A 15,265-nucleotide genomic window follows, 5' to 3' on the forward strand; every position below is an offset into this window, starting at 1 on the left:
AAAATGGGCGGAAGATCTAAATAGACATTTCTCCAAAGAAGACATATAGATGGCCAAGAGGTGCATGAAAAGATGCTCAACGTCACTAATTATTAAAGAAATGCAAATCAAAACTACAATGAGGTATCACCTTACACCAGTCAGAATGGCCATCATCAAAAATCTACAAACAGTAAATGCTGGAGAGGGCGTGTAGAGAAAAGGGAACCCTCAAACAGTAATACATACTGTTTGTGGGAATGTAAATTAGTACAACCATTATGGAGAACCGTATGGAGGTTCCTTAAAAAACTAAACATAGAGCTACCATATGATCCAGCAATCCCAGTCCTGGGCATATATCCAGAGAAAACCATAATTTGAAAGGCCACCTGCACCCCAATGTTCATAGCAGCACAGCTTACAATAGCCAGGACATGGAAGCAACCTAAATGTCTATCAACAGATGAATGGATAAAGAAAATGTGGTACATATATACAGCAGAATATTACTCAGCCATAAAAAAGAATGAAATAACACCATTTGCAGCAACATGGATGGACCTAGACATTGTCATACTGAGTGAAATAAGTCAGAAAAAGACAAATATCATATATCATTTATAGGTGGAATAAAAAATGGTACAAATGAACTTATTTACAAAACAGAAATAGAATCACAGATGTAGAAAACAAACTTATGGTTACCACAGGGGGAAGCAGGGTCGGGGGAGGGATAAACTGGGAGATTGGGATTGGCATATACACACTACTATATATAAAATAGAAAACTAATAAGGACCTACTGTATAGTACAGGGAACTCTACTCAATACTCTGTAATGACCTATATGGGAAAGGAATCGAAAAAGACTGGATATATGTATATGTATAACTGATTCACTTTGTTGTACAGCAGAAACTAACACAACATTGTAAACCAACTATACTCTAATAAAAATTTTTTAAAAATTTGCAGGTCTCCCCACCTATTCCTGCCACCAACAAAACAAACCAAAACAAAATCCACTAAAGTAAGTCAGCTTTGCTGCATTGACATAAGCAGGTGACATTGAGCTGCCTATCTCATAAAACATCCCCAATATATGACACATATGAACAAAAGGAAAATAGTAAATTCAGAGAGAGCAATTGAAAAGATTCACGAAATGAAAGTTCACACAAATCAGCTAAGGAAATAGTCCCCCAGAAAAGGAATCAGGAAGTAAAAGAAAACCGTAAGTCTCCACTTTAAAGAGAATTAAATCTAATCAAACAAGCATTTGAGGATATGAAAAATCATCTTACATCAAAAATTCAAAAACTAAAGAACCAAGTACTGATGTGGGCAGAAAAGAAAAACAGGGGTAGATGAAGAGAGGTTTGAATCAACTCAGGAAATAAATGGAAGAAAAAGACAAAATTATTTCAGAAATGCAGAATAAATTATAAGGTACCCAAGAGAGAATAAACTCAGATGAAAGTGTAATAAAGGGCATTGGATAAAAGCAGAAAAACGACTAAGAAAGTGACAATGGGGGCTTCCCTGGCAGTCCAGTAGTTAAGACTCCACACTTCCAGGGCTTCCCTGGTGGCACAGTGGTTGAGAATCTGTCTGCCAATGCAGGGGACACGGGTTCGAGCCGTGGTCTGGGAAGATCCCATATGCCGCGGAGCAACTGGGCTCGTGAGCCACAACTACTGAGCCTGCGCGTCTGGAGCTTGTGCTCCACAACAAGAGAGGCTGCGACAATGAGAGGCCCGCGCACTGCGATAAAGAGTGGCTCCCTCTCGCCACAACTAGAGAAAGCCCTCGCACAGAAACGAAGACCCAACACAGCCAAAAATTAAAATTAAAAAAAAGATCTATTAAAAAAAAAAAAAAAAGACTCCACACTCCCAAAGCAGGGACACAGGTTCAATCCCTGGTCAGGGAACTAAGATCCTGCATGCTGCATGGCATGGCCAAAAAACAAGAAAGCAAAAAAAAGAAAAGAAAAGAAAGTGACAATGACATGAAGAAAGAAGTGAAAAGGGATTAAGGGGAAATGAACGGAAATGGAATTTCAGACACTGAAGGAGTAATACATGCATTATTGTGGTCCTTGAAGAAGGAAAACAAAACGAGAAAACAGAGCTGATATTTAAAATTATAATCCAAAAAAATTCCAGAAATAGAAAATCACCTGAAATTACACACTGAGAGGGCTGGCCAGGTACACGGGAAAATTAACCCAGATGGTCAATTCTGAAACATATTCCAGTCAAGCTACTTGATTTCAAAGATTAAGATAAAATCCTTAAGCCTTCCAGATCAAATAATTTACAAAGTCATAAGAATTAGACTGGTATCAGACTTTTCAAAACTAATGTTCAAAGCAAGACAACAATGGAGGAGCATTAAAAAAAAGAACTCAATGAATGACAGTTTGAATCAAGGATTCGATATCCAGCCCAGTTGTCCTTCGAATACATACAAGAAATAAGGAACTCTGTACCCACTAGCCTTTCTTGAGAGGATTCCCTTCATCCAAAAATGGGATGATTTTTTTCTCATAGAGGCATGAATTACAAACTTGTAAATTGGTGCAGCCACTGTGGAAAACAGTCTGGAGGTTTCTCAAAAAACTAAAAATAGAACTGTGATATGACCCAGCAATTCCACTCCTGGGTATTTACCTAAAAAAAACAAAAACATTGATTCAAAAAGATATATGCACCCCAACGTTCACAGCAGTATTATTTACAATTGCCAAGACATGGAAGCAACCTAAGTGTCCATCAAAAGGTGAATGGATAAAGAAGATGTACCACATATATATACATATATATATATATATACACATATGTACACACACACAATGGAATACTACTCAACCATAAAAAATGAATGAAATTTTGCCGTTTGCAGCTACATGGATGGACTTGGCGGAAATTATGCTAAGTGAAATAAGTCAGACCAAGAAAGACAAACACTGTATGATATCACTTATATGTGGAATCTGAAAAATACAACGAATTAGTGAATACAACAAAAAAAGAAACAGACTCACAATATAGAGAACTAGTGGTTACCAGTGGGGAGAGGAAGGGGAGGGGCAATAAAAGGCTGGGGGAGTGGGAGGTACAAACTATTGGATGTAAGATAGGTTACAGGGATATACTGTACAACACAGGGAAAATATCTAATATTTTGTAATAATTATCAGTGAGAAGTAACCATTAAAATTTGTGTAAAAAATACAAATCCACAGCTAACATCATACTGAATGGTGAAAAGCTGAAAGCATTTCCTCTAAGATCAGGAACAAGGCAAGGATGCCCACTCTTGTCACTTTTATTCAACATAGTTTTGGAAGTCCTAGCCACAGCAATCAGGGAAGAAAAAGAAATGAAAAGAGTCCAAATTGGAAAAGACATAGTAAAACTGTCACTGTTTGCAGATGACATGACACCATACATAGAAAACACTAAAGATGTTACCAGAAAAACTGTATAAAAAATAAAAATAAATAATTTTTTAACAGAAGAAAAAAGAAATTCTGAAACTCCTTCCTGTGTATTCTCTAGCTGAACAAATAAGCAAATATATTGTGGATAATGAGAACCACATTTCTCACTGTTGGAGAAAAGGTGTTACAAACAAGGAAAGGGGAAAGACTAGGGACTTTCCTGGCAGTCCAGCCAGTGGTTAAGACTCTGAGCTTCCACTGCAGGGGGCATGGGTTCGATCCCTGGTCAGGGAACTAAGATTCTACAAGCCGTGTGGTGAAGCCAAAATAAAAGGGGCGGGGGAGGAGGAAGACCAGAATGAACTCTGTGATGTTGGACTACAAGTAGGGTATCAATATGAACTCATGGTTTTTAATATATGTGTACAGATAAGTAGATACAGAAATACAGACATATAGTATGTGTATGTATGCCTATTTGTACACATGCATGTGTTTCCGAGCTCTGTCTTCCAAGAAGACCTAGAACAATGGACACAGCAATGTCAAAAGCACACCTAAACCACAAGATACCAAAATTAGTCGATAAAAGTTTGATGAGAAATGGAATATTTTCTAACTCCCAACGTGACCTCCTCACAAGATATTTATTCATCACAAAGACTCACTTTGCAATGGAGTAAGCTGATGGGCACCACCTTAACCAGATAATTGTGGTTACCACCAACAATAATAGACATAACGACATCACGTAACCTTTGAGATGAGGCACTGGGAAGTATGCAACACCACTTCTGCGGTATTTTTGCCAAAAAGGGTAACCTCAGTCTAATCAGGAGGAAAAAAAAACACACCAGATAAACTCAATCTGAGGGACAGTCTACAGAAAAATTCACCAGCACTCATCAAAAATGTCAAGAGCATGAAAGACAGGACAAGACTAAACCGTCACAGATTGGAGGAAACTAAAGAATGATAATTAAATGCTATGTGACATCCTGAGCCAGGATAGGACCAAATAAGTTCTGTAGTTGGGTTAATAATAGTGTATCACTGTGACGTTCCCGGATTTGATCATTATACTGTGGTCCATAAGATGTTAACCTTGGAGGAAGGTGGATGAAGAGTATTTAGGAACTTGTGCCTTTTCTCCAACTTCTCTTGTAAGCCTTAAAATCATTTCAAAGTACAAAGTAAAATAAATAAATGCATCCAGCACTTCTTTAACTCATAACTTTTATCTCAATGCAAAGTTTCTATCGAGTTTGTGCCTTTAGTGGTTTCTCCACCAGCTGAGCTCCAAGATAGAGACTCAGGTATAATTTATTTGGGACATGACCCTGGGAAGCATGACAAAGGCAGTGGGGATGTGAGAAATGGAAGGGAAGGGAACGAATAATGAGGATGTTAATAAGGAAGTAATGATGGTGGGCAACTGAGGCTGAAGACTTTGCCTCAGAGTCCTCCTTCCAGAAGGATAAGTGAGCTGGAGTATTTAACCATTAACTCTGATCAGTCATTAGAGATGTGGTGGTATCATCATTCCTGGGCGTTCCTGACTGCCTTGTATGTGGGCAGGGAGGACTCTGATGGTCAGGAAAAGTCTTTAGGTGGCCAAGTGTCTCAGATGCTGGGCATTGGACATGTGGGGGCTGGTACACCCAGAAACATGCATCAGTCAGCTTAGGTTGCGTTGCAGTAACAAACAATCCCAAAACTGCTTAGAACAACAAAAGCTATTGCTTGCTTATATGACAGGTCTGTGAGGGTGGGCTTCTGATATTCCCAGTCCTGTGTGAGTCTGGGGTATCGTTCCTTCTAAAGCTCTTGAGTGGTTCTTTCTTGGCCTCATATAATTTCTCCCCATGCGTGTACCAATCAAAACTCCACCAAAGATTGAATTGGGGGGGGATTTCCCTGGTGGTACAGTGGTTAAGAATCCACCTGCCAATGCAGGGGACAGGGTTCAGTCCCTGGTCCAGGAAGATCCCACATGCTGCGGAGCAGGTAAGCCTGTGCACCGCAACTACTGAGCCTGAGCTCTAGAGCCCACGAGCCACAACTACTGAAGTCCTTGCGTTCTAGGGTCCGCGTGATGCAACTACTGAAGCCCGCACACCTAGAGTCTGTGCTCCGCAACAAGAGAAGCCACCACAATGAGAAGCCCGCGCACCACAACAAAGAGTAGCCCCCTCTCGCCACAACTAGAGAAAGCCCAAGCACAGCAGTGACGACCCAATGCAGCCCCCCCCCACCGAAACAAAAGATTGAATGGAGACCGTCTAGAGATTCTTAGAGCTCTCTCGATTCAGTTCTCTCTTCTTGGGACACTGTCCATTGAATTCTAGCCTTTTCAGCCTGCCTGAATTCCCAACTCTATCTCCTCAAGCCAGTGAGAACTCAGAGCTCTGCTTGGGTTTACCTTCCCTGCACTGCAAACTGGAAACTCCTTCCAGGCAGTCAGCTGGGCCAATTGTAGGGCTCACCTTGTTTCTCCCCTTTCAAGGACCGCTGCATTACACTTATCTCCAGAGACTGAAAATAATTCTTTCATATACTTTGTCCAGTTTTTCACTTACTTCAAGCAGGAGCTGGTACCACATCTTGGCTGGAAATTATCATGGGGATCTCTTAATTCCGTCTTTACAAACAAAAGCTGGTAAATAGAAATTGTAATAATTACTGGAGGGATTTTTCTTGAGAAAAGCCATTCCAGCATTCACTGAATTTGGACAGTGTGATTCCTGGATCATTTTTGTTTTCAACACAGTTCAACGGTTTCCATTTTTTCCCCCTTTGTCCCCTTTTATTTCACTGGAATTATTTTTAATAATCAATTATGCTAGCCTCATAGAATGAGCTAGGGAGAATTCTCTCCTCTACATGCCAGGTGCATGGCTGGGAGCCGAGGTTCTGGAATTCCTCTGTGGACAAGTTAATAAGAATCTGCTACACGATGCCACAAATAGCAAATACACCCCAGCATCTCAGCAATGTAACACAACACAGTCATGGCCAAAACACGCTCTTGCAAAACTGTTGCAGATCAGAGAAGCTATCTTGCATCCAAGTTGCAATTGTGGGTTCCAGCATTGCCAAGGGGAGAGAAGAGTGTGCAGGGAGGTGACCACCAATCGTTCTTAAATGTCCCAGTCTGGAAATGACATGGTCAATCTAGTCTCAGCCCATCTATTTACCAGGCATGGTTCTGATGCACTGTTTGAAATGAGTCCCATGAGCCCAGCCTGAATTTGGTTCAGTTCCCCCAGATGCAGGCTTTAAGACAAGGATTTCAGTACAAGAGGTTGATTTGTTGTGTCATCCTCAGAGGGCACTAGGAGAGAAGGGAAGGAAGCCATAAGAAAGCATTATTTTTTTTTAATTTTTATTTATTTTTTGGCTGCATTGGGTCTTCGTTGCTGCACGGGCTTTCTCTAGTTGCGGCGGGCAGGGGCTACTCTTCATCGCGGTGCGGCTTCTCATTGCAGTGGCTTCTCTTGTTGCGGAGCACAGGCTCTAGGTGTGCAGGCTTCAGTAGTTGCAGCACACGGGCTCAGTGGTTGCAGCACGCGGGCCCTAGAGCACGAGGGCTTCAGTAGTTGTGGCTCGCGGGCTCTAGAGCGCAGGCTCAGTAGTTGTGGCACACGGGCTTAGTTGCTCCATGGCATATGGAATCTTCCCGGACCAGGGATCGAACCGTGTCCCCTGCATTGGCAGGCGTATTCTTAACCACTGCGCCACTAGGGAAACCCCAAGAAAGCATTATTGGCATTATTGAGCAGGTGGCTTTTTCCTCTTGCTAACCTCTAAGAGCTCTGAAACATGCCTCAGAGTTGTCGAAGTCAAGAGCAGAGAGAGTTGGGATATTACCCACCAACTCATTGAGATTTACCTCGTACAGCACATCCATAAGAAGTACAACACGTGGTAGACAGAATAACATCCCCCCTAAAGATGCCCATGTCCTAATCCCCAGGACTTATGAATACTTTATGTTACATGGAAAAGCAGGAAGTAAGGTTGCAGGTAGACATAAGGCCCCTAATCCGCTGATCTGAAAATTGTGAGATTAGACTGCATTATTCAGGTGGGCCCAATGTAATCACCGGGTCCTTTAAATGTGGAAGAGGGAGGGAATTCCCTGGTGGTCCAGTGGTTAGGGCTCCGTTCTTCCACTTCAGGGGGCACGGGTTCGATCCCTGGTCATGGAACTAAGATCCCACAAGCCGTGCAGCGTGACCAAAAAAAAAAATGTGGAAGAGGGAGGAAGAAGAGTCAGTGTTTGAGCAAATGCAGGGTGTGAAAGCCTTAGTCCTTGCTGGCTTTGCAGAAGGAGGGAGGGAGCTCCCAGTCAACGACTGCAGGCAGCTTCTAGAAGCTGGAAAAGACAAGAAAGCAGATTCTCCCCGCTAACCTCCAGAAAGGAGGGCGGCCCTACTGACACCTTGATTTCAGGCCCATGAGACCCATTTTGGACTTCCAACTTCCAGAACTGTAAGATAATACATTTGTATTGTCTTAAGCTACTAAGATTGTGGTAATTTGTTACAGCATCAATAGGAAACTAATACACATGCCTAGAAATAATGTGTTTGTTTGTTTTAATTTAGGGACTTCCCTGGTGGTCCAGCGGGAACCAACTGGACTGTGGAGTTAAGACTCCACACTTCCAATGCAGGGGGCCCAGGGTTTGATCCCTGGTCAGGGAACTAGATCCCACGTGCTGCCACTAAGACCCAGCGCAGCCAAATAAATAAACATTTAGAAAAAAAACTTATATGAGAAGAAAATCATAAACCTTTACATTTTTAAAGTACCCTAAGAGGGGAGGGAGGGTGGGGGAGGATGGATTGGGAGTTTGGGGCTAGCAGATGCAAATTATTATATATAGAATGGGTAAACAAGATCCTACTGTATAGCACAGGGAGCTATATTCAATATCCTGTAATAAACCACAATGGAAAAGAATATGAATTAAAAAAATATATGTATAAAATCACTTTCCTGTACAGTGAAAACTAACACAACATTGTAAATTAACTTTACTTCATAAAATATATTTTGAAAAAATAAAGTACCTGAATAATTGGTTCATGAATCAATGAACACATAGATAGCTAGACAGACACATACATACCAATATGTATTGTATATATATACATATATGTATATATGTACTTTCCCAACCAAAATTACAAACTGATTCAAAACTGTATCTGGGAAATAAAATACACAGTAGTAGAGAAAAACATATTGAAAAAAGACAATGTCCTAATGTACATCAAACAGATTATCAAACTATAGTAACTGAAAAAAAAAAACCTATAGTAACTGAAACAGTGGCAAGGAACAAAAATAAGTTCAATGGGACACATAATGCAATGTATGACTTTATTAAGGGGATGTCATGGGGGAGCTGAGGCGGGGCTGAGACCATCAATAGATGAAAAAAGATGGTCTATAGCCTATGGTGGGATGGGTCCTAGAGGATAAGGCGGTCTCAGAATCTGCCTCAGGATCTCGAAGACCTCCGTACAGGAGGGAGATGGGAATTCACCAAAGGGAAAAACAGAAACGGGTGGGGCCTGAGAGAAACCAGCAGACCGCATGTCTCAGTTGCCTGATCTCTGCAAAACGGGACAGGGGGGGGGGGGGGGGGGAGGCAGTGACCCTCAGAGGGCTGGGCAGGGAGACGAGGGCTTCTCACAGATCCAGGAGTTTTGTGTGCTACATTTGCCATCATTCCAGCCATCGTTGTACAATTCCACACAGTCCTCATCTTCGTGGTTGTTGGGTTCCCCTTTTTTCCAGAAGCTGTGAACCCCATGAGAGCTCTGAGCCCCCTACTCCTCCCAGAGCCCACCCCCAGGCCCCCCCTTTGGAGGAGCTGGTCCCTGGGCTTTGGCAGCAAATTGCCAAGAACCAGCCAGAGGGTGGTGAGGAGTTTGGAGGCAGGGTTTTGGAAATGTGGGTTAGGGTTAGAATCCACCTCCATTAGCATCAGCTCTGGCAAAGTTAAAATGCAGATTCTTGGGCCATTACCCAGACTTACAGAATCTGAGGCCCCCACCACTACCACTCCTATCCCCAGAATGAAGGCAGGACTCTGCATCTTCACCAAGCTCCTCAGGTGATACTTTCCAGTCCCAGAGTCTGAGCAACCCTGCTTTGAAGGAGGGGCGTCCCTGCCCACACCCTCGGGCCATTGTCACTGGGAGGTCACCTGAGTTGGAGGGGGCTGTTGTCCACCCATTTCCAGGAACCCTCATTGTGGTGGTCACTGAGGCCAATCCAGGTGGGTTTATTATATCTGACATACCAAATCTTCAGGAATTTCTGGGGGTGGGGGTGGGGAGAGGGGTATTAGGAGGAAGATCCCTGAATGTCACGCATCCCATGTCTTCCCACGTTCCCAAGGTCCCCTGCCTCCCATGGAAGTTCCTTTCACAGTCTAGCCTATAGGCCCTACTCCAGTTGTATGTGTTCACATGTGCATGGAGGCTGTGGATGTGTGTTAATATACATACATGTGTGGATATGTGTTAACTTGTGTCTCAGTTGACATACATTATGTGTGGTCTCGAGGGTACTCTAAATTCCTTTTCTGTCCAGACATGGGCTCCTCTCAAACATGTTCTTCTCTCACTTGACCTTCCTGAATCCATTATGGTTCCTCCTCCAGGAAGCCTTCCCTGACTGCCTCTCACCTCTCACCCCCATCTGCTCCCTGGACCTCCATCTCTCAGAGGGCAGAGGAGTGCAGCAGAAAGCTCTTTGTTGACCAGTCATATGGCCCAGCCCCAAGGGGAACCTTGCCCGGCCCACCTGCTCCTCAGGACTTTTGATGATCACCAGCTGGGCCCCAATGTCCTTACAGGAGGAGACAGCAGATTTCCAGTCACTCTGGGTCCAGGAGAATAAGTAGCAGCTCCCCTGGAAGAATTCCCAATTCCAAGGACAGGGACGGCACAGGCCAGCTGGGAAGGAGGAATGGGGTTGGGACAGAGAGGTCACTTGGCTCCTAGGCCCCAGACACCTGCATCAGACCTTGGGAACCTAGGGTCAGCCCCTGTGTTCAGCTGTCAGCTCAGTCCCCAAGAAATCCATGCGAAAGAACCCAGCTCTGCCCTGCCCTCCTCAGCGTGGCAGCCATAGAAGGTGGGTCCCAGCCCCACCCACAATCCTGTGACTCCCTCGTGACTTTGACATGGGACCCTTACCCAGGGTGGCATTCATCCAGGTCAGGTGCTGCAGGATCTCCTCCAGGTTTGATTGCATCTGCCCCTGTGCAACATCAACTGGAGGGAGAGGACCTCGATTATTAAGCACCTACTGTGTGCTTGGTGCAGAGAGGGCCCCATGAGAACATTATGTATGGATCTCACAGGAACCTGAAGAGCCCATGACACAAAGAAACTGAGGCTTACAGAGTGACTTGCCCAACATCACCAGCCCCCAGGACCTCTTGCAGGGCTCCAATCCACTCCCCCACTCCTGCCCTCTCTCCTTCACCCCTGGTGGTGATGGCTGGTCCAAGGTTATGCTCCCTCGGAGCCCCATCCCCTCTCTGACTCCGGAACCCGGCGTCCAGCCCCTCATCCAGGCTGTTGTTCTCCACGTCGTGGTCCCCCAAATCTCTCTGCAGGAACTGGATCCTGGAAACTACAACAGAGCAGAGAATTCCCCCTTTATGAGCGCCGACTCTATCCCTGAGCCGGTGCCAAGTCCGGTTTCAAGGTCTCAGGGAAACTAAGCTCCCCATAGAGGAGGATGCACTGCATTTCACGTGAGGAAACAGGATCAGAGAGGGGGAGTAACTGGCCCATGGTCACACAGAAGGTGACATGGAGCCCAAACACCCCAGCCCTAGTAGGTCTGGGGAATGTGGAAAAGGGCAAAGACCATCCCAGAGAGAAAACCCAAAGGGACCCAGGACTCCAAACCCACAGATGCTGACTCACCTTGAACCAGGGTGGTCAGCTGGAGCATGAAGAAAGCCAGTGAGATGAAGAGCAGCAGGGGAAGCAGAGGGTTCTGGGTCAGACACCCTGCAGGACCAGCAGATGGGCAGAGCTTGGGGCTCAGGGGCAGACCCTGTCCCACCCCACCCCCAACCACCCCCTTCCCCAGTCGCCTGCTCCTGAACCAGCCGCTCTGGTACCTGGTGAGCTCCTCAAACTGCGTAGGAGTCCAGGATGTCTCTCAGCCAACGTCTGGCCCCCAAATGTCTCCTCCTCTGAATAGGACAGAGCACATGCAATTGAACTTGGAAGCCTGCTGAGCCCTCTCTCAGAACTGCAAGCTGAAGGCCAGGCCCCAGCACCTTCAGAACACTGGGGCCCTGTCACCCCCACCATCACCCCAGACTGGGGGTCCAGCCTCACCGGAGCCACCCGGTTCCTTGGGGTTACACATCTCTGCCATCATCCTTTCCTCTCTGCCCCTCTTTCTAACTCCTCTCTGAACTATGGTTTTTATAACCCCACGTATTTCCCTCTGTAGCCCTTCCTCAGATCTGTTCTTTCTCAACTTAGGAAGAATGAGGAACAGGACGCGGATAACACTTCCTCTCAGAAAAATCCGGGGAGGGATAAAGCGCCTGACACAACTGAGAGGTCAGTTAGGATCGGGCAGAAGCTGTGCAGTCAATTTTGGTGCCAGAAGGCACTGTTCCAACCCCTATCCAGTCCTGGGACCTTCAGCCTCACATTCTCAGAGCCTCAGTTTCCTCAACTGTGAAATGGGACAATTACCCTGCCTCACACTGTAATTGTAAGGTTTAATACAGCGCACTAGTAATGGGTATAAATTGCCTATTCTAATGATGAATACTCAGAAATAACAGCACTTAAGCATGTGCCCACTGTTCCCCCTGGTGTGTGTTCTCCCTCACTGTAGCAAGTAATAAGCCCGGATTTGTTAACCACAAGTGTGTTCCTAGTGGTCTAACAGTTCTCACAACAGCCCTATGAGATAGGTAGTTATGATCCTGCTTTACTGATGAGGAAACTGAGAAACAGAGAGGGCAAGCAACTGCCTGAAGTCACATAGCTCAAAAGCAGTGGGGCTGGGAGTTGACCCATGAGTCCCTGCTTAACCACTACACAAAGCAGTTACTTTTTTCTCCTTTGTAGTTACTAAGTATTTTGTAGAGAGTCACTTTGAAACTTTGTGTATTGAGCTTCCAATTTATTTCTGTATGGACCCTGGTCTCCTATCTGATGCAATTGGGTGTATGTTACAATCTTTTTTTTTTTAATCTAAAGTGAGTTTCTTGGGGCTTCTCTGGTGGCGCAGTGGTTAAGAATCCGCCTGCCAACGCAGGGGACACAGGTTCAAGCTCTGGTCCAGGAAGATGCCACATGCCGCAACTAAGCCTGTGTGCCACAACTATTGAGCCTGCGTGCCACAACTACTGAAGCCCGCATGCCTAGAGCCCATGCTCTGCAACATGAGAAGCCACCACAATGAGAAGCCGGTGCACCGCAACCAAGAGTGACCCCCCTCGCCACACTAGAGAAAACCTGTGTGCAGCAATGTAGACCCAATGCAACTAAAAATAAATAAGTAGAACAAATAAATTTATTTTTAAAAATAAATAAATAAAGTGAGTCTCTTGTAGACAGCATAAAATTGGATCACCTTTTTATTCATTCTGTCAATCTCTACCTTTTAATTGGAGACTTTAACTCTTTTATATTTAATGTAATTACTGATAAGGTAGGGCTTCTATCTGCCATTTTGCTATCTGTTTTTCATATGTCTTATTTCTTTTTCATTCCTCAGTTCCTTCGTTACTACCTTTATTCATGTTAAATAGATACTTTCTTCTTTTTTTTTAAATTGAAGTATAGTGATTTACAATGTTGTATTAGTTTCTGGTGTACATCAAAGTTATTCAGTACATATATATTCTTTTTTCATATTCTTTTCCATTACAGTTTATTACAAGATATTGAATGTACTTCCCTGTGCTATACAGTAAATCGTTGCTGTTTATCTATTTTATATATAGTAGTTTTTTATATAGTAGTTCACCCTCTCCAGCATTTTTATTTATTTGTTTGTTTGTTTGTTTGTTTGTTTTTGGCTGCATTGAGTTTTCATTGCTGCACACGGGCTTTCTCTAGTTGCGGCGAGCAGGAGCTACTCTTTGTTGCGGTGCACAGGCTTCTCATTGTGGCGGCTTCTCTTGTTGCAGAGCACGGGCTCTAGGATGCTCAGGCTTCACTAGTTGTGGCCCACGGGTTTTGTTGCTCCGTGGCATAAGGGATCTTCCCTGACCAGGGCTCAAACCCATGTCCCCTGCATTGGTAGGCAGATTCTTAACCACTGCACCACCAGGGAAGCCCTCCAGCATATATTATTTGTAACTTTTAAATTTTATTTTTAAATTTATTTATTTATTTATTTTGGCTGCACCAGATCTTAGTTGCAGCATGTGGGATCTTCATTGCGACATGTATTGCAGAATCAGTTCCCCGACCAGGGATTAAACCTGGGCCCCCTGAATTGGGAGCTCGGAGTCTTACCCACTAGACCACTAAGGAGGACCCCTGTAAATTTTTAATGGTGGCTATTCTGACTGTTGTGAGGTGGTACCTCATTGTAGTTTTGATTTGCATTTCTCTAATGACTAGCAATGTTGAGCATATTTTCATGTGCCTATTGGCCATCTGTGCATCTTCTTTGGAGGAATGTCTATTTAGTTCTTCTGCCCATTTTTTTAAAATTCTCTTGTTCTTTTATTTAACCAGTTTTTTAAAATAGATCTTTATTGGAGTATAATTGCTTCACAATACTGTGTTAGTTTCTGTTGTACATCAAAGTGAATCAGTCATATGCATACATATGTCCCCATATCCCCTCCCTCTTGAGCCTCCCTCTCATCCTCCCTATCCCACCCCTCTCGGTCATCGCAAACACCAGGCTGATCTCCCTGTGCTATGCTGCTGCTTCCAACTAGCTAAATATTTTACATTCAGTAGTGTATATATGTCGATGCTACACTCACTTTGCCCCAGCTTCCCCCTCCCACCCCGTGTCCTCAAGTCCATTCTCTATGTCTACATCTTTATTCCTGCCCTGCAACTAGTTTCATCAGTACCGTTTTTTGGTTTTGTTTTTTTAGATTCCATATATATGCGTTAGCATACAGCATTTGTTTTTCTCTTTCTGACTTACTTCACTCTGTATGACAGACTCTACGTCCATCCACCTCACTACAAATAACTCAAAAATATAGAACGCTTCATGAATTTGCGTGTCATCCTTGCACAGTGGCCATGCTAATCTTCTCTGTATCATTCCAATTTTAGTACATGTGCTGCCAAAGCGAGCACTTCTGCCCATTTTTTGATTGGGTTGTTTTGTTGTTGTTGTTGTTTTTGAGTTGTATGAGCTGTTTGTATATTTTGGAACTTAAGCCCTTGTCGGTCGTATCATTTACAAATATTTTCTCCCCAGTTGTAGGTTGTATTTTCGTTTTGTTTATCGTTTCCTTAGCTGTGCAAAAGTTTATAAGTTTGATTAGGTCCCATTTGTTTATCTTTGCTTTTATTTCTTTTGCCTTGGTAGACTGGCCTACAAAAACATTGGTACAATTTATGTCAGAGAATGTTTTGCCTATGCTCTCTTCTAGGAGTTTTATGGTGTCATGTCTTATATTTACGTTTTTAAGCCATTTTGAGTTTATTTTTGTGTAGGGTGTGAGGGTGTGTTCTAACTTCATTGATTTACATGCGGCTGTCCAGCTTTCCCAGCACCACTTGCTGAAGAGACTGTCTTTTCTTCATTGTATATTCTTGCCTCCTTTGTCAAACAGTAATTGACCAT

At 43.9% G+C, this 15,265-nt stretch overlaps 1 protein-coding gene and 1 non-coding gene across 2 annotated transcripts; both read right to left on the reverse strand.

The window, feature by feature from the left end:
* Positions 1 to 8,813: 8,813 nt before the first annotated feature.
* On the reverse strand, positions 8,814 to 11,939 carry CD209 (CD209 molecule). Its single transcript, XM_029217984.1, has 8 exons — positions 11,815 to 11,939; positions 11,592 to 11,666; positions 11,392 to 11,478; positions 10,943 to 11,092; positions 10,651 to 10,728; positions 10,256 to 10,407; positions 9,654 to 9,766; positions 8,814 to 9,244 (listed from the first exon to the last, which is right to left on the reverse strand). Exons 1-8 carry the CDS (start codon positions 11,855 to 11,857, stop codon positions 9,103 to 9,105), a joined length of 840 nt encoding a protein of 279 aa, XP_029073817.1. The 5' UTR covers positions 11,858 to 11,939; the 3' UTR covers positions 8,814 to 9,102.
* Positions 11,940 to 14,665: 2,726 nt separating this feature from the next.
* On the reverse strand, positions 14,666 to 14,772 carry LOC114893548. Its single transcript, XR_003792965.1, has one exon. It is a non-coding gene; the product is annotated as a U6 spliceosomal RNA (small nuclear RNA).
* Positions 14,773 to 15,265: the final 493 nt, after the last annotated feature.

This window comes from Monodon monoceros, unplaced genomic scaffold (genome assembly GCF_005190385.1).
Source record: "Monodon monoceros isolate NGI ecotype Baffin Bay Population unplaced genomic scaffold, NGI_Narwhal_1 Super_Scaffold_12, whole genome shotgun sequence".
Lineage (NCBI taxonomy): Eukaryota > Metazoa > Chordata > Mammalia > Artiodactyla > Monodontidae > Monodon > Monodon monoceros.

What these genes read in the sequence shown, in the direction of transcription:
- CD209 (XM_029217984.1), bottom strand. Translation starts at nt 11,857, where the DNA reads ATGATGGCAGAGATGTGTAACCCCAAGGAACCGGGTGGCTCCG. An exon ending in CTGGATGAATGCCACCCTGG is followed by an intron (nt 10,408 to 10,650) that starts GTAAGGGTCCCA and finishes CCTCCTTCCCAG; the next exon opens with CTGGCCTGTGCCGTCCCTGT. An exon ending in TCAAAAGTCCTGAGGAGCAG is followed by an intron (nt 9,767 to 10,255) that starts GTGGGCCGGGCA and finishes CCCCACCCCCAG; the next exon opens with AAATTCCTGAAGATTTGGTA.